Source organism: Blennius ocellaris (assembly GCF_963422515.1).
Source record: "Blennius ocellaris genome assembly, chromosome: 8".
In the NCBI taxonomy this organism is placed as follows: domain Eukaryota; kingdom Metazoa; phylum Chordata; class Actinopteri; order Blenniiformes; family Blenniidae; genus Blennius; species Blennius ocellaris.
The window spans coordinates 29,922,900-29,941,190 of record NC_137657.1 but is presented as its reverse complement, the minus strand read 5'-3'; the positions used below and the strand labels follow the sequence as shown (position 1 = coordinate 29,941,190).

The 18,291-nt window shown below is 50.3% G+C and overlaps 1 protein-coding gene across 1 annotated transcript in view; it reads right to left on the bottom strand.

Moving 5' to 3' along the window:
* The window catches only part of dyrk1b (dual-specificity tyrosine-(Y)-phosphorylation regulated kinase 1B), a gene marked incomplete at its 3' end in the record, with an annotated part of 28,502 nt that extends 11,329 nt beyond the window's left edge, over positions 1-17,173 (bottom strand). Inside the window, 9 exon segments of the mRNA XM_080500607.1 lie at positions 310-446; positions 533-562; positions 565-681; positions 2,155-2,302; positions 2,514-2,537; positions 2,539-2,703; positions 2,775-2,894; positions 4,953-5,113; positions 15,384-17,173. Coding sequence (XP_080356733.1) covers positions 310-446; positions 533-562; positions 565-681; positions 2,155-2,302; positions 2,514-2,537; positions 2,539-2,703; positions 2,775-2,894; positions 4,953-5,113; positions 15,384-15,486 — 1,005 coding nt within the window. The 5' untranslated portion in view covers positions 15,487-17,173.
* Positions 17,174-18,291: the final 1,118 nt, after the last annotated feature.

The window sequence follows — 18,291 nt, the reverse complement described above, 5'->3', positions numbered from 1 at the left end:
GTGTGTGTGTGTGTGTGTGTGTTGTGTGTGTGTGTGAGTGTGTGTGTGTGAGTCTCACCCTCAGTGTGAGTCAGAGTGAGTCTCACCCTCAGTGTGAGTCAGTGTGAGTCAGAGTGAGTCTCACCCTCAGTGTGAGTCAGTGTGAGTCAGTGTGAGTCAGAGTGAGTCAGAGTGAGTCTCACCCTCAGTGTGGAGTCAGTGTGAGTCAGTGTGAGTCAGTGTGAGTCAGAGTGAGTCAGAGTGAGTCTCACCCTCAGTGTGAGTCAGTGTGAGTCAGAGTGAGTCAGTGTGAGTCAGAGTGAGTCTCACCCTCTGGCCCAGCTGGCAGGAGGAGCCAAAGTCCACGATCTTGATAGCAGACCTCTTGGGGTTACACAGCAGGATGTTCTCTGGCTTCAGGTCACAGTGGATGATGGACAGCTCCGGGGTCGCCAGGAACAGTAACGCTGAGTCAGCACAGCACAGGGCGTGAGCCAGACCCAGACCCAGACCCAGACCCAGACCCAGACCCAGGACCCAGACCCAGACCCACCTGTACACAGCTGCTGGGCGAACTTCCTGTGAGGTTGAGAGAAACTCCTCTGAAGTTGGTGTTCCTCAGAAGGTCGTACAGGTTGTAGCTCAACAACTCAAACACCAGACACAGGTGGTTCCTAAACATAAAGTGACGCTTCAGGTGGACTGGGGGGGGGGGGGGGGGGGGGGGGGGGGGGGGAGGGGGAGAGGGGGAGAGGGGGGGGGTTAGAAGGTGAACATCATAAATCACATTCACAGGTTTTATCTGCAGACACGAACGCACTGTAATAAACAACTGTAATAAACAACAACTGCAATAAACAACTGTAATAAACCACAACTGTAATAAACAACTGTAATAAACAACTGTAATAAACAACAACTGCAATAAACAACTGTAATAAACCACAACTGTAATAAACAACTGTAATAAACAACTGTAATAAACAACAACTGCAATAAACAACTGTAATAAACAACTGTAATAAACCACAACTGTAATAAACAACTGTAATAAACAACAACTGCAATAAACAACTGTAATAAACCACAACTGTAATAAACAACTGCAATAAACAACTGTAATAAACCACAACTGTAATAAACAACTGTAATAAACCACAACTGTAATAAACAACTGTAATAAACCACAACTGCAATAAACAACTGTAATAAACAACAACTGCAAATAAACAACCTAATAAACCAACTGTAATAAACAACTGTAATAAACCACAACTGTAATAAACCACAACTGTAATAAACAACTGTAATAAACAACAACTGCAATAAACAACTGTAATAAACAACAACTGTAATAAACAACAACTGCAATAAACTGCAATAAACAACTGCAATAAACAACTGTAATAAACAACAACCTGTAATAAACAACTGTAATAAACCACAACTGTAATAAACAACAACTGTAATAAACCACAACTGTAATAAACAACTGTAATAAACAACAACTGTAATAAACCACAACTTTAATAAACACAAACTGTAATAAACAACTGTAATAAACAACAACTGCAATAAACCTGCAATAAACAACTGTAATAAACAACAACTGTAATAAACCACAACTGTAATAAACAACTGTAATAAACGGTTCCAGAGCAACGTCTCTAAATCAGAACGTCTGCATGACGGATCTCCTGTTGGTCAACTTAACCAGGACCTAGTCACTAAACTAGATTATTGTGGTGACGGAGGTCTGGCGGAGGACTGATGGACCCCTTGGTGTCGTGCTTGTTCATGAGCTCCAGCAGACCGGAGGACCTGACGGAGGCTCACCTATATAATACTTCATCTCGGTGTCGTGCTTGTTCATGAGCTCCAGCAGACGGAGGACCTGACGGAGGACCTGACGGAGGCTCACACCTATATAATACTTCATCTCGGTGTCGTGCTTGTTCATGAGCTCCAGCAGACGGAGGACCTGACGGAGGACCTGACGGAGGCTCACCTATATAATACTTCATCTCGTGTCGTGCTTGTTCATGAGCTCCAGCAGACGGAGGACCTGACGGAGGACCTGACGGAGGCTCACCTATATAATACTTCATCTCGGTGTCGTGCTTGTTCATGAGCCCAGCAGACGGAGGACTGACGGAGGACCTGACGGAGGCTCACCTATATAATACTTCATCTCGGTGTCGTGCTTGTTCATGAGCTCCAGCAGACGCAGTTCGATCTGAGCCTGGTTCAGAAAGGCCTTCTTGTTCTTGATGATCTTCACGGCGACCCACTCCTGCTCATGGTGGTCGTAGGCCTTCACCACCTGCACACACACACACACACACAACCAGCTCATGTCCTGTCCTGTCCCCAGCTGGGACGCTGAGGACACTGAGGACAGCAGTCTTCTTCAGGTCTGGACGAGAACGAGTCACTTTTATAAAAACAGTTTCACTCTGAGACAGTTGATGTTGGATCCCCTGAAGACCTGCTGGACCGGTCTGTCCCCCCTGTCCCCTGTCCCCTGTCCCCACCTGTCCAAAGGAGCCCTTGCCGATTCAGAGAGTCGATCTCGTAGCGGTCCAGCCACTTCTCTCCGTTCTTCACGATGTAGTCGTAGTTGTCGTCGTCGAAGCCGTCGTTGTAGATCTTGCGCTCCTTCTTGGTGCTGCTGTCCTCGGGGGGGACTTGCTGGGCCCGCCTCTTCTTCTTAGTGTAGTACACCTGTGGACGGACACGGGGCTGGGTGAGTCCTCCAGTCCACCTCCACCCTGGACGTCCGGCGTGTCTCTTACCTCATTGATGTGCTTGTAGGTTTTGATGAGGTCCACGGACAGTTTCCTCAAAGGGGCACTGGCAGGGTCTCTGAAGCTCGGGGGGATCCTCCGCTGGAGTATGGTCATATCAGACAGCACCTGGGGACAGCACACGTCCTCATGTGTCTCTTGGTCCTGGTGTCCCTCTTGTTCCCCGTGTCCTGGTGTCCCTGGTGTTCCCAATGTTCCCCATGTCCTGGTGTCCCTCGTGTTCCTGGTGTCCCTCATGTGCCTCGTGTCCCTCGTGTTCCCCATGTCCTGGTGTCCCTGGTGTTCCCAATGTCCTGGTGTCCCTCGTGTTCCTGGTGTCCCTCATGTCCCTCGAGTTCCCCATGTCCCTCGTGTGCCTGGTGTCCCTCGTGCTCCCCATGTCCCTCGTGTTCCTCTTGTCCCTCATGTTCCCCATGTCCCTCTTGTTCCTCATGTCCCTCTTGTTCCTGGTGTCCCTCATGTCCCCCATGTGCCTCATGTCCCCCATGTCCCTCTTGTTCCTCATGTCCCTCTTGTTCCTGGTGTCCGTCATGTGCCTCGAGTTCCCCGTGTCCCTCGTGTTCCTCATGTCCCTGGTGTTCCTCATGTCCCTGGTGTTCCTCATGTCCCTGGTGTTCCCCATGCGCGTCGTATCCCTCGTGTTCCTGATGTGTCTCATGTCCCTCTTGTTCCCCGTGTCCCTCATGTGCCTCGTGTCCATTATGTCCCGCGTGTTCATGTTCCTCATGTCCCTTGTGTTCATGTCCCTCATGTGCCTCGTGTCCCTCATGTCCCTCGTGTTCACGTTCCTCATGTCCCTCGTGTTCATGTTCCTCATGTCCCTCGTGTTCATGTTCCTCATGTGCCTCGTGTCCCTCATGTCCCTCGTGTTCATGTTCCTCATGTCCCTCGTGTTCATGTTCCTCATGTGCCTCGTGTCCCTCATGTCCCTCGTGTTCATGTTCCTCATGTCCCTCGTGTTCATGTCCCTCGTGTGCCTCGTGTCCCTCATGTCCCTCGTGTTCATGTTCCTCATGTCCCTCGTGTTCATGTTCCTCATGTGCCTCGTGTCCTTCATGTCCCTGGTGTTCATGTTCCTCATGTCCCTTGTGTTCATGTCCCTCATGTGCCTCGTGTCCCTCATGTCCCTCGTGTTCATGTTCCTCATGTCCCTCGTGTTCATGTCCCTCATGTGCCTCGTGTCCCTCATGTCCCTCGTGTTCATGTTCCTCATGTCCCTCGTGTTCATGTTCCTCATGTGCCTCGTGTCCCTCATGTCCCTCCAGCCAGATGAGCCTCATGGAGGGACAACTATGTCCACATGGACATGAGGTGGTCTCAGGTGTTCAGGCCTCTGGACACTAAAATGGTCCAGTGTGATGGACGGGGACAGTTTCTAATGTTTCTAAATGTTCACACTTGAAGTTGCTTCTCCTTTTTCTCGTTACCAAAACATTTAGTTCATTAATCTGGACACATGTGAACCTTGAAGATTAACCTAACCTAACCTAACCTAACCTAACCTAACCTAACCCTAATCTAACCTAACCTAACCTAACCTAACCTAATCTAACCTAACCTAATCTAACCTAACCTAACCTAATCTAACCTAACCCTAACCTAACCTAACCTAACCTCACCTAACCTAACCCTAACCTAACCCTAACCTAACCTAACCCTAACCTAACCTAACCTAACCTAACCTAACCTAACTCGCGCTGATGTTCAACTCATGAAAAGTCAAACTGTTTTAGCTGTTTTATCTTAACGACCTGTTTTTAACTGTTTCTGCTCATTTCACACTTTCAGACATTGTCCAGACATTCAGTCCACAACTTCTACCACAGGACTCCTGGAGCCTTGTGGATCCTTGTGGATCCTGCAGTGTGTCAGAGAGGACGTCCTCCAGTGGGACACGTCCAACACCGTCCTGCAGGTTTTATCAGTTTGCAAACATCAATTAACTCCAGTTTGAATGAACAGTTTTGAACAGACGGCCTCTAAAAGTAAACTAATGGTGTTTTATCTGAAGTTCTATTTGATGGTCAGCCTGTGTGTGTGTGTGTGTGTGTGTGTGTGTGTGTGTGTGTGTGTGTGTGTGTGTGTGTGTGTGTGTGTGTGTGTGTGTGTGTGTGTGTGTGTGTGTGTGTGTGTGTGTGTGTGTGTGTGTGTGTGTGTGTGCGCTACCTGCTGCTGTTCGGCCATGGAGTGGATGGAGCTGAAGGAGGGGTGTGTATGTGTGTGCTGGCTGGTCATGGTTGGCTCAGCGAGGGAGAAGCCCTGGGCAGTAGAGGAGGAGGAGGAGGAGGAGGAGGAGGAGGTGGGCGGACATCCTGAGCTGCTTACACCTGAGAGGGAGAGAGGGAGAGAGGGAGAGGGAGAGAGAGAGGGAGAGAGGGAGAGAGGGAGAGGGAGAGAGAGAGAGAGAGAGGGAGGGTTAGGGGGTTTGAGTGACGTCATGGTCTCTAATAAACTGGTTCTAAGTCAGCAGCATTTAGAACCGACCCCGACCCTAACTAACCCCGAACCTGACTAACCCCGACCCTAACTAACCCCGACCCTGACTAACCCCGACCCTGACTAACCCCGACCCTAACTAACCCCGACCCTGACTAACCCCCTAACTAACCCCGACCCTGACTAACCCCGACCCTAACTAACCCTGACCCTAACTAATCCCGACCCTGACTAACCCCCTAACTAACCCCGACCCTGACTAACCCCGACCCTGACTAACCCCCTAACTAACCCCGACCCTGACTAACCCCGACCCTGACTAACCCCGACCCTAACTAACCCCGACCCTGACTAACCCCCTAACTAACCCCGACCCTGACTAACCCCGACCCTGACTAACCCCCTAACTAACCCCGACCCTGACTAACCCCGACCCTAACTAACCCTGACCCTAACTAATCCCGACCCTGACTAACCCCCTAACTAACCCCGACCCTGACTAACCCCGACCCTGACTAACCCCCTAACTAACCCCGACCCTGACTAACCCCGACCCTGACTAACCCCGACCCTAACTAACCCCGACCCTGACTAACCCCCTAACTAACCCCGACCCTGACTAACCCCCTAACTAACCCCGACCCTGACTAACCCTGACCCTAACTAACCCCGACCCTAACTAACCCCAACCCTAACTAACCCCGACCCTGACTAACCCCCTAACTAACCCCGACCCTGACTAACCCTGACCCTAACTAACCCCGACCCTAACTAACCCCAACCCTAACTAACCCCGACCCTGACTAACCCTTTCTTCATATTGACCTATGAGAAACGGGCTTTGAAAGAAAAGGTACCAGCTCCATTAATTCAGAGTCAAATGGTCATTATCCTGACTTTTCCAGGGTGGGGGATGGGGGGGGGGGGGATGGGGGGTGTCACCGAGCCTTTTCACGATCAGCATTGAGCCTCTCATGGAAGCTATATGTCAATGTGAAGAGATTGAAAGGCTGACGGAGAACACATGAGGAGGTCCCTTCATAAAGTAGTACTTTATGAAGATTTTTGTCTTCATAAAACTTCACAAAACTCCAGCTTAATACCATTCCACAATGTCACGATAGAAAAGTCATGTAAACAAATGAGAGGACGATCCCAGGAAGTTCCCTAGTACAATGAAATAAGGATATCTTTCAGTTTTAGCCTGCGCCAGCGAGGGATCAGTGTCACACCCAACCATGAAAGTGTTCAGGGCCAGGAACGGTAAGTACACAGTAAGTACACAAATAAAGGGGGACAACATCTTTATACTTCAAGCCTTGCAGCACAACACTTCCAGTTTCCATCTTCAAGACACTAAACGAGTTCATGTGAAGTTCCTCTGACAAAGGATCCAGAAGAAGACTAATATTTGACCATGGAAGAGACAAGGAGGGTTTGGACTCGTCCCCCTAAAATCTACCATTTGGGTTGAAATAGTGTCTTGGAGGACAAAAGAGCAGGAACAGGAGGATTCAAGACAAAGCAGAGAACAAAGGAATCACATTACCCTCACTGCACCTTACTTATATGGAATCCAACACTCAGAATCCTGAAGGAATACACAAAACACCCCTGACGAAGTGGGCTACAGTTAGAAGATACCTGGAAGACCCAGAACCCAGATCAAGAACCGTGCCGACCCTTCACTGTGGGACAGTGGTTCTGAAGACGGGCCATCAGGGGACTCACCACAATAAAACTACTATTTAATACAACAGTAGTCAAACCATCCATACAATTACCTCCAGATCAGACATAGACAAAGAGTCCGTTAGTAGCAGCCTCAATAATACAATTATACATATATAAATCAGCTGATGCCTCACAAAACACTGACTATGAAGGAAAACAGGAAGTGGAACTAAACATCCTAATAGAGATAACGTGTGCGACAGTGACGAGGGACTAACTAGACTCAGTCTTGGGTTTTCACACCTCTGGAGTGACTCGCCACATTTCTTCTGGACTGTCCCATGATCAAGTGTTCTGTGAATTATGTGTAAGATTTGCGTGTCCGAGGACGAAGGTAAACATTAGCAGCGGTATTTCTCCAAACAAATAAGCTTGGAGTGATGCGTTCAGGTGCTCCTTAAACTGTGGGACATCCGACTTCCCGGCCCTGAGGACTCATGCAGCAGCAGCAGCTTTATGTGCTGATGGAGCAGATGAAGGACTGATGAAGCTGATGGAGCAGATGAAGGACTGATGAAGCTGATGGAGCAGATGAAGGACTGATGAAGCTGATGGAGCAGATGAAGGACTGATGGAGCTGATGGAGCAGATGAAGGACTGAAGGAGCTGATGGAGCAGATGAAGGACTGATGAAGCTGATGGAGCAGATGAAGGACTGATGAAGCTGATGGAGCAGATGAAGGACTGATGAAGCTGATGAAGGACTGATGAAGCTGATGGAGCTGATGGAGCAGATGAAGGACTGATGGAGCTGATGAAGGACTGATGAAGCTGATGGAGCAGATGAAGGACTGATGAAGCTGATGGAGCAGATGAAGGACTGATGGAGCTGATGAAGGACTGATGAAGCTGATGGAGCAGATGAAGGACTGATGAAGCTGATGGAGCAGATGAAGGACTGAAGGAGCTGATGGAGCAGATGAAGGACTGATGGAGCTGATGAAGGACTGATGAAGCTGATGGAGCAGATGAAGGACTGATGAAGGACTGATGGAGCTGATGAAGGACTGATGAAGCTGATGGAGCAGATGAAGGACTGATGAAGCTGATGGAGCAGATGAAGGACTGATGGAGCTGATGGAGCAGATGAAGGACTGATGGAGCTGATGGAGCAGATGAAGGACTGAAGGAGCTGATGGAGCAGATGAAGGACTGAAGGAGCTGATGGAGCAGATGAAGGACTGATGAAGCTGATGGAGCAGATGAAGGACTGATGAAGCTGATGAAGGACTGATGAAGCTGATGGAGCTGATGGAGCAGATGAAGGACTGATGGAGCTGATGAAGGACTGATGAAGCTGATGGAGCAGATGAAGGACTGATGAAGCTGATGGAGCAGATGAAGGACTGATAGAGCTGATGAAGGACTGATGAAGCTGATGGAGCAGATGAAGGACTGATGAAGCTGATGGAGCAGATGAAGTACTGAAGGAGCTGATGGAGCAGATGAAGGACTGATGGAGCTGATGAAGGACTGATGAAGCTGATGGAGCAGATGAAGGACTGATGAAGCTGATGGAGCAGATGAAGGACTGAAGGAGCTGATGGAGCAGATGAAGGACTGATGGAGCTGATGAAGGACTGATGAAGCTGATGGAGCTGATGAAGGACTGATGAAGCTGATGGAGCAGATGGAGCAGATGAAGGACTGAATGAGCTGATGGAGCAGATGAAGGACTGATGGAGCTGATGAAGGACTGATGGAGCTGATGGAGCAGATGAAGGACTGATGAAGCTGATGGAGCAGATGGAGCTGATGGAGCAGATGAAGGACTGATGGAGCTGATGAAGGACTGATGGAGCAGATGGAGCTGATGAAGAACTGATGGAGCTGATGGAGCAGATGAAGGACTGATGGAGCTGATGCAGGACTGATGGAGCTGATGGAGCAGGGCGACACTGAAGTGCTCTCACATGGAGACGTTGGACAGAATATCTGCCTAGTACTGAGAAATGTGCTCCGTCTCTTTAAGAGCCTCGGAGGCTCTCAGTGCACTTCCTCAATCTGGCATCTCCCCTCCTGAGCCGCCATTGGCTGAGGCCTCCTCTTCCTCCCACCTGATTGGCTACTGGTATCTAAGGGCTGGCTAGCGCTCTATAAATAAACGCAGTGCTGTCTCAGCAGCCAGGCTACAATACTCATTACCCCCCCCCCCCCCCCCCACCACCACACACACACACACACACACCCCTCTCTCTCTCCTACTACCCCACAAACAGCTCCCAGCAGCAGGCGGAGTTCCTCCACCTAGCAACTGAAGGGAGCAGCCTCCACTCCTCCATCAGCTCCTCTGCTTCATCCAGTCCTTCTGCTCATCCATCATCCATTCATCCTCCATCCATCATCCATCCTCCATCCTCCATCCTCCATCCTCCATCCTCCATCCTCCATCCTGGTCCTGATGAGGACACTGAGCTCCTGCAGGACAGGAAACAGTGACAACAGAAGGACTGAGCAGAGAACGACTCCAGAGAACGACTCCAGAGGAAGGGAACCACCAAAGGACGACATATAGAACCTAAGAATTCTCACTCATTAGTTGGTGGAGTGATTTAAAGGAGGTCCATGAACACACCTAAAGGAGGGTGAAGCTTCATCCTCCTGAAGCTCTATAGAAGCTCTATAGAAGCTCTATAGAAGCTCTATAGAAACTCTATAGAAGCTCTATAGAAACTCTATAGAAACTCTATAGAAGCTCTATAGAAGCTCTATAGAAGCTCTATAGAAGCTCTATAGAAACTCTATAGAAACTCTATAGAAGCTCTATAGAAGCTCTATAGAAACTCTATAGAAGCTCTATAGAAGCTCTATAGAAACTCTATAGAAACTCTATAGAAGCTCTATAGAAACTCTATAGAAGCTCTATAGAAACTCTATAGAAGCTCTATAGAAACTATAGAAGCTCTATAGAAGCTCTATAGAAACTCTATAGAAACTCTATAGAAGCTCTATAGAAGCTCTATAGAAGCTCTATAGAAGCTCTATAGAAACTATAGAAGCTCTATAGAAGCTCTATAGAAACTCTATAGAAGCTCTATAGAAACTCTATAGAAGCTCTATAGAAACTCTATAGAAGCTCTATAGAAGCTCTATAGAAACTATAGAAGCTCTATAGAAGCTCTATAGAAACTCTATAGAAACTCTATAGAAGCTCTATAGAAACTCTATAGAAGCTCTATAGAAGCTCTATAGAAACTATAGAAGCTCTATAGAAGCTCTATAGAAACTCTATAGAAGCTCTATAGAAGCTCTATAGAAACTATAGAAGCTCTATAGAAGCTCTATAGAAACTCTATAGAAGCTCTATAGAAACTCTATAGAAGCTCTATAGAAGCTCTATAGAAACTCTATAGAAACTCTATAGAAACTCTATAGAAGCTCTATAGAAACTCTATAGAAGCTCTATAGAAACTCTATAGAAGCTCTATAGAAACAAACCCTTTGAGGAACAACCTGGAAGCCCTCAGGAGGACAGGAACTGTCTCACTGATCAATCCGGCTTCTATCATGCTTCTCCTTCTCAGAGCCCAGCTCAGCACACACACACACACACACACACACACACACACACACACACACACACACACACACACACACACACACACACACACACACACACACACACACACACACACACACACACACACACACACACACACACACACACACAAAGTGCACAGAAAGACCTGGGCCACAGTGAGGGAGAACCCCTGTCTGTCCCTCCCTGTCCTCTGCATGTGGACCGTGTCCACCCAACACCTTCAACAACACAAACGTCCAGGGACTCAAAGTTCTTCCACACTTCAACAATTAACCTGAAAGTAAGAACCAGCTCTGGCGCTGGCTGCAGGACGTCGGGGACAGACCTGCATGTCTCCAGAGAGACACAGTGAGACACAATGCAGGAGTAGGAAGACGTCGTCCACCGCCAGGTTCAGGGCTGAAGCTCAAACCGAAGGCGCCACCTTCAGGTCCTTACAGCTCTGGTCCAATACCAGTGACGGCGCCACCTTCAGGTCCTTACAGCTCTGGTCCAATACCAGTGACGGCGCCACCTTCAGGTCCTTACAGCTCTGGTCCAATACCAGTGACGGCGCCACCTTCAGGTCCTTACAGCTCTGGTCCAATACCAGTGACGGCGCCACCTTCAGGTCCTTACAGCTCTGGTCCAATACCAGTGACGGCGCCACCTTCAGGTCCTTACAGCTCTGGTCCAATACCAGTGACGGCGCCACCTTCAGGTCCTTACAGCTCTGGTCCAATACCAGTGACGGCGCCACCTTCAGGTCCTTACAGCTCTGGTCCAATACCAGTGACGGCGCCACCTTCAGGTTGTTACAGCTCTGGTCCAATACCAGTGACGGCGCCACCTTCAGGTCCTTACAGCTCTGGTCCAATACCAGTGACGGCGCCACCTTCAGGTCCTTACAGCTCTGGTCCAATACCAGTGACGGCGCCACCTTCAGGTCCTTACAGCTCTGGTCCAATACCAGTGACGGCGCCACCTTCAGGTCCTTACAGCTCTGGTCAAATACCAGTGATGGCGCCACCTTCAGGTCCTTACAGCTCTGGTCCAATACCAGTGACGGCGCCACCTTCAGGTCCTTACAGCTCTGGTCCAATACCAGTGACGGCGCCACCTTCAGGTCCTTACAGCTCTGGTCCAATACCAGTGACGGCGCCACCTTCAGGTTGTTACAGCTCTGGTCCAATACCAGTGACGGCGCCACCTTCAGGTCCTTACAGCTCTGGTCCAATACCAGTGACGGCGCCACCTTCAGGTCCTTACAGCTCTGGTCCAATACCAGTGACGGCGCCACCTTCAGGTCCTTACAGCTCTGGTCCAATACCAGTGACGGCGCCACCTTCAGGTCCTTACAGCTCTGGTCAAATACCAGTGATGGCGCCACCTTCAGGTCCTTACAGCTCTGGTCCAATACCAGTGACGGCGCCACCTTCAGGTCCTTACAGCTCTGGTCCAATACCAGTGACGGCGCCACCTTCAGGTCCTTACAGCTCTGGTCCAATACCAGTGACGGCGCCACCTTCAGGTCCTTACAGCTCTGGTCCAATACCAGTGACGGCGCCACCTTCAGGTCGTTACAGCTCTGGTCCAATACCAGTGACGGCGCCACCTTCAGGTTGTTACAGCTCTGGTCCAATACCAGTGACGGCGCCACCTTCAGGTCCTTACAGCTCTGGTCCAATACCAGTGACGGCGCCACCTTCAGGTTGTTACAACACAAAATACTGTCTAGGTTGTTTTCCATTCAAACATCAACTTTACAAAATGTTAAACAGCAACACAGCTGGAAGTGAAACACAACTTAGTTAAAGTTCCTGTGTTCACTGGCCCTAACTAACCCTAACCCTAACAAACCCTAACCCTAACTAACCCTAACCCTGTGTTCGCTGGCCCCAACTAACCCTAACCCTAACTAACTCCAACCCTAACCCTAACTAACCCCAACCCTAACTAACCCTAACCCTAACTAACCCTGGAGAATGTCCTGGAAACAGACTGAAGTCAATGTTGATCAGATTGAACCAGTTCAACCAGTTCAGTGTAAACCGCTGAGGAAAGAAACCAGGAAGAAGGAAACAGACTAGTTGATGATGAGAAACACCTCTGGTCAGTCTGTGGTGGTAGACTGACAACACACTGCTGCACCTCCACCTCCACCTCCACCTCCACCTCTGGTAATCTGTGGTGGTAGACTGACAACACACTGCTGCACCTCCACCTCCACCTCCACCTCCACCTCTGGTAATCTGTGGTGGTAGACTGACAACACACTGCTGCACCTCCACCTCCACCTCCATCTCTACCACCTCCTCCACCTCCACCACCACCTCCACCTCTGGTCGGTCTGTGGTGGTAGACTGACAACAACCACACTGCTGCACCTCCACCTCCACCTCCTCCACCTCCACCTCCACCTCTGGTCGGTCTGTGGTGGTAGACTGACAACAAACACTGCTGCTCCTCCTCCTCCTCCTCCTCCACCTCCATCTCTACCACCTCCTCCACCTCCTCCACCTCCATCTCTACCACCTCCTCCACCTCCTCCACCTCCACCTCTGGTCGGTCTGTGGTGGTAGACTGACAACAAACACTGCTGCTCCTCCTCCTCCTCCACCTCCTCCACCTCCATCTCTACCACCTCCTCCACCTCCACCACCACCTCCACCTCTGGTCGGTCTGTGGTGGTAGACTGACAACAACCACACTGCTGCTCCTCCACCTCCACCTCCACTGTGAGGGAAGAGAGCGACCCACTGCACCACCGCCACCTCCTCCACCACCAACACTGACGGAGGTAAACGGCCAGGACCGTTTCTAACACTGACTCATCCAGCATGCAGGAGTAAAGCCAAGACTATTGTTGAAAATTAAATCAATTTAAATATCAAACTAATGGCAAATAGACTTAAAATAGCACCACATGTATTCACATACAGAATATGAAGCCTGTGCTGAAAATAAATCAACGTCCTTTATTGTCGTGTCTGACAGACGAGCAGAATCCATATTTAATATTCTTCCTATAAAAGAACATGAAAACAAGACCATCACTTCTCCTCACCTCATATTTCCAACCTGCAGTTTCTCAAACAGCCAAACGACCCCAGAGTCATTTAGCAAAGCATCAAACTGTAGCCGTGACTCATTGGCGCCCCCTGTGGCCTCTGCCTGCATGGCGGTCTGCAGCGCTGCAGTAGCAAAGACCAACCAAAGACCAACTTCCTCCAGAGACTCACCCGGACCGTCTGGATGTGGTGGAAGTGACCGTTGGGAGGATTTGTGCACCATGCTGGGGGTGTTGGGGCGTTTCCATGGCAACATGACAACCAAGCAGATGTTCTGCGAAATGTGAATGCTGAAAGTCCGTGTTTGTATGAGTGTGATGAGGAACTTCCTGCAGAACGGCATCGAGAACATCAACTGTTAAAATGTCTCTTTCCAGCTCTCCTGTGTGAAACCTGGTGCTTTGAATTGTTATTAAGCCTTTGATCGGGTGTTAACTTGTGTGTTATAAACTTGTGTGTTATAAACTTGTGTGTTATAAACTTGTGTGTTATAAACTTGTGTGTTATAAACTTGTGTGTTATAAACTTGTGTGTTATAAGCTTGTGTTATAAACTTGTATGTTATAAACAGAACGGCATCGAGAACATCAACTGTTAAAATGTCTCTTTCCAGCTCTCCTGTGTGAAACCTGGTGCTTTGAATTGTTATTAAGCCTTTGATCGGGTGTTAACTTGTGTGTTATAAACTTGTGTTATAAACTTGTGTTATAAACTTGTGTGTTATAAACTTGTGTTATAAACTTGTGTTATAAACTTGTGTGTTATAAGCTTGTGTGTTATAAACTTGTTATAAACTTGTGTTATAAACTTGTTATAAACTTGTGTTTTAAACTTGTGTTATAAGTTTATGTGTTATAAACTTGTGTTATAAACGTGTGTGTTATAAATGTGTGTGTTATAAGTTTATGTGTTATAAACTTGTGTGTTATAAATGATCATTTAGAACCAGCAAAACTTCTTATGACAGTCATTTTGAAATAAAGTGGAACAGAACAACTGTTCTGTTTGTCTTTCAACAGAAATGCAGGTAAAGTTTAACAATCATGTTGTTGAAGTTGTTTCAGCGCCGGAGGAAAGACTCTTGGGACAGAACGTAGAGAACATAGAGAACCCACATAACAAACAGTGAACTAAAGCCTACAGGTCAAAAGGTCTCCGGCGCTACGACCCGGGGAGACGGTTCTAGGTCTCCGGCTCTACGACCCGGGGAGACGGTTCTAGGTCTCCGGCTCTACGACCCGGGGAGACGGTTCTAGGTCTCCGGCTCTACGACCCGGGGAGACGGTTCTAGGTCTCCGGCTCTACGACCCAGGGAGACGGTTCTAGGTCTCCGGCTCTACGACCCAGGGAGACGGTTCTAGGTCTACGGCTCTACGACCCAGGGAGACGGTTCTAGGAAACATAATTTCAATGTTTGAAGATCTACGATATATATCCTTTTATAAGGCACTCAGTCAATTCACACGTTCTTCTCAGGAGTGATGTTCTACTGTCAGAAGGTCGAAGGTGAAAAGAGGATCCATGCAGACTGGAGGCCAACATAAATTATACTTATGTCAATGTGGTGCACAAGTATTGTTTCATGCTTTCTCTCATTGTCGATTTAGAGCAAGAAGCAGGAACAAACTGGTAAAACCCCCCCTTGGCCACTACAGGGTTAATTACTGGTTCATAGAAGACGCTAACAACAAACATCAACGCAGCGTTCAGTCCACAACTGGAGCAAAGTTACCCAGGACTCCAGTTCTCCACAGGGGTCCGCTGAAGAACCCGGCCAGACACACATGACAGGACAGACTGTGGTCTACGACTGCTAGCATGTGAAGGTATACTAACTCTTATTCTTGCGAAGCAGGGCTGAGGTGATCCACGGTTCGGACTGGACCATCCTGCAGGAGGACGCCGGCTTGTCTTCCACGGACGATGACGTGACAACCATGGAAATTCTTGGCAAACGATCAATCCAGCACAAAAAGTGTCAATAAAAAAGCCGCGGTGGGCCAGAGAAAGTGTGAGACGCGTCTCCAGCCCCAGATCTGACTTCAACAGTTTACATCCAACCACACTGGGGAACCTGGAAATGGAGGGAAACGTCCGACCGATGAAAAGGCACTGTCCTTCCTGTCTTCTTCTTCCTTCTTTGTGACTGTGGGGTTTAAGGCAACGCAACGGTGTGCAGGCAGCTTGACACTCTGGAGTACAAATATAAAAGACTGTAAGCGCTTTCTTCTGTGGAGTTACTCTATAGATATAGATCTGTCATTCTACATAAACATCTAGCTTCTCAGTGGAGATAAATAGAATATTTGGTTCGTCAGGTTAGCTTTGACTTATTTCTGATTTTGGCAGTTTCATGCATTGTTTGTGTGCGCTGAAGACACGAGGCGCTCCAGATGGCTGGTGAGGATCTTCTAGGTAGTGGACGAGCGTTCTTCTGCTTTGTGTACAAGAACTGTGATGAGGAGCTTAAATCACCTTGTCCTGGGAAATGGAGTTTCCCATCTTGTAGGTAGCAGGTCTCTTCCAGAGCCGGGGTGCAGGTCCAGGGCAGCCTCAAGCATAGCAGACCAAGACTGTAGGAGCCATACTGTAGGGACCTGGTTCACACAGTCAGTCAGTCAGTCTGTGGTTATTCCTCTCCAGAGAGACTATCTAGAAGCAGTCTATGTGGACCAGGCCGGCCCAGCATGTCCCGGGCTGCAGAGAGCTGGAGAGGAGCAGGAGGTGGAGGGGAGTTGGGTTTCCAGTTGCCTGCCTTTACCCCATCCCTCCACCCAAAATAGCTCCAGTGACTGGCTCTTCCTGGGGGGGGGGGGGGGGGGCTGTCAGTGGGCAGCAGATTGATGTGGTCACTCACTGACAACAACAGACCTGCCCGGCAGTCACACACTGAATCCCGGTAGAGCCCGAGGTGTGCGTCGGCCCCCCTACTGGGGTCCTGCTGGGGACCGGCCCACGGTCCTGGGCTCGCTGCGGGACGGGGGCTCCGTGCGGCGGACGCACAAACACATGTAAACAAAGTAGTCCGATGCGGGTCGCTGGATTCCAAAAAGCGCAGATCCACAGAACTTCGCGGTCTCAAGTGTGGATGAACGCAGAACGTCTACATGTTGCAGTCCGGTCGGTGGTCGGTCGGTCGGTCGGTAGTGTTCCACACGGTCCCAGTAGTCCCCGTCCACAGACCAGGACCCGCCGACGGAACCTCCGGGCTCCTCACACTCGACACTTCCGAGCCTCCCGAGCTGCTCCGGCGCCTCCTCCTCCTCCTCCTCCCTCCTCCTCCTCCTCCTCCTCCTCCTTACTCCGGGGGGGACGTGTGGCTTCCTCCGAGGTGGGAACCCCCACATGGGCGCTCTGGACTCATGTTGGTCGCCCGTGTCTCCCGCTCGTGGGTCTCTTCAGACGGATCTGGGCTCTCTCTCCCGGCGCGGGGCTCCCTCCACCCGCAGCACGGACCGTACCAAGTGCGGCGGCGGGGGTGCGCACGGCGCGTCGATCCTCGCAGCGCCGCTCGCCGCCGCACAACCGAGCGCACGAAAAAACCCACCCGATCCCCAAACCGGGTGTCCCGTTAACGGGGGACACGGACGTCGTGGGACATAAGCTGTAATCCGCCGTGAATCAGCGGGACCGCCCCCGCGGCCCGGCCGCAGTGGTTCCGTCCCCGCAGGCTCCTCCGGTCCTGTCCATTTATAGTAACAGCGGGATATATATACTGAACTTTATATACAGGACCGGCGTACATGGACAACTTTACCTAAAGCTAGGAAACACGGAGGAAAGGCAGGAGTGTGTGTGTGTGTGTGGAATACAGTGACGCTCTACCGACAGTTCTACATTAAACTTGTTGTTTACTGTTTTATTTATAGCCGGAGCGTAACGTTTGACGCTCCTGTGGCAAACTGCACCACCCTGAGCACCACCCTGAGCAGCGGCTGCTCTGAACAGCTGAGCGGGAGGAAGAGCCGCCCGGCGAGGAGCGACCCTTCACGCTCCTTCTCCCCCCGGGTCCGCTCTCCTGCTCCGGCCAGTCCGGGCAGCGCTTCGCCCTCCACGCCGCCCTACCGCCGTGCTGTTGCTACCCCACGCCGTGGCAGCTGCCACGCTATTGGCTGCAGAAAATCCCCTCGCCGGCTGTGATTGGCTGCCCGAGCGGTGTGTGGGCGGGGCCACGAGCACTGCTCCTCTGGGCTGGTTCAAATGGCGCGAGGCAGGAGTGACGCTGAGAGAAAGAGGAGATGTCAGGTAGACATGGGGGGGAGGAGTGGGGGGGGGGGCTCCGCGGGCCCCCATAAACACCGTCACTGAGTGACTCTACAGCTGCAATATGTGACTTCTCCTTCAGCAGAGCAGCCAGAGCTAAAAGTTGTTCCTGTTGCTATCCTGACATTCCTGCTAAATCAGGACAATGCTGCCTGGGAACACGTCCTCCTCCACCCGGGAACTGGTCCTCCACCTGGGAACACGTCCTCCTCCACCCGGGAACTGGTCCTCCACCTGGGAACACGTCCTCCTCCACCCGGGAACTGGTCCTCCACCTGGGAACACGTCCTCCTCCACCCGGGAACTGGTCCTCCACCTGGGAACACGTCCTCCTCCACCCGGGAACTGGTCCTCCTCCACCCGGGAACTGGTCCTCCTCCACCCGGGAACACGTCCTCCTCCACCCTGGAACTGGTCCTCCTCCACCCGGGACCAGGGCCTCCTCCACCCGAGACCACGGCCTCCTCCACCCGGGACCAGG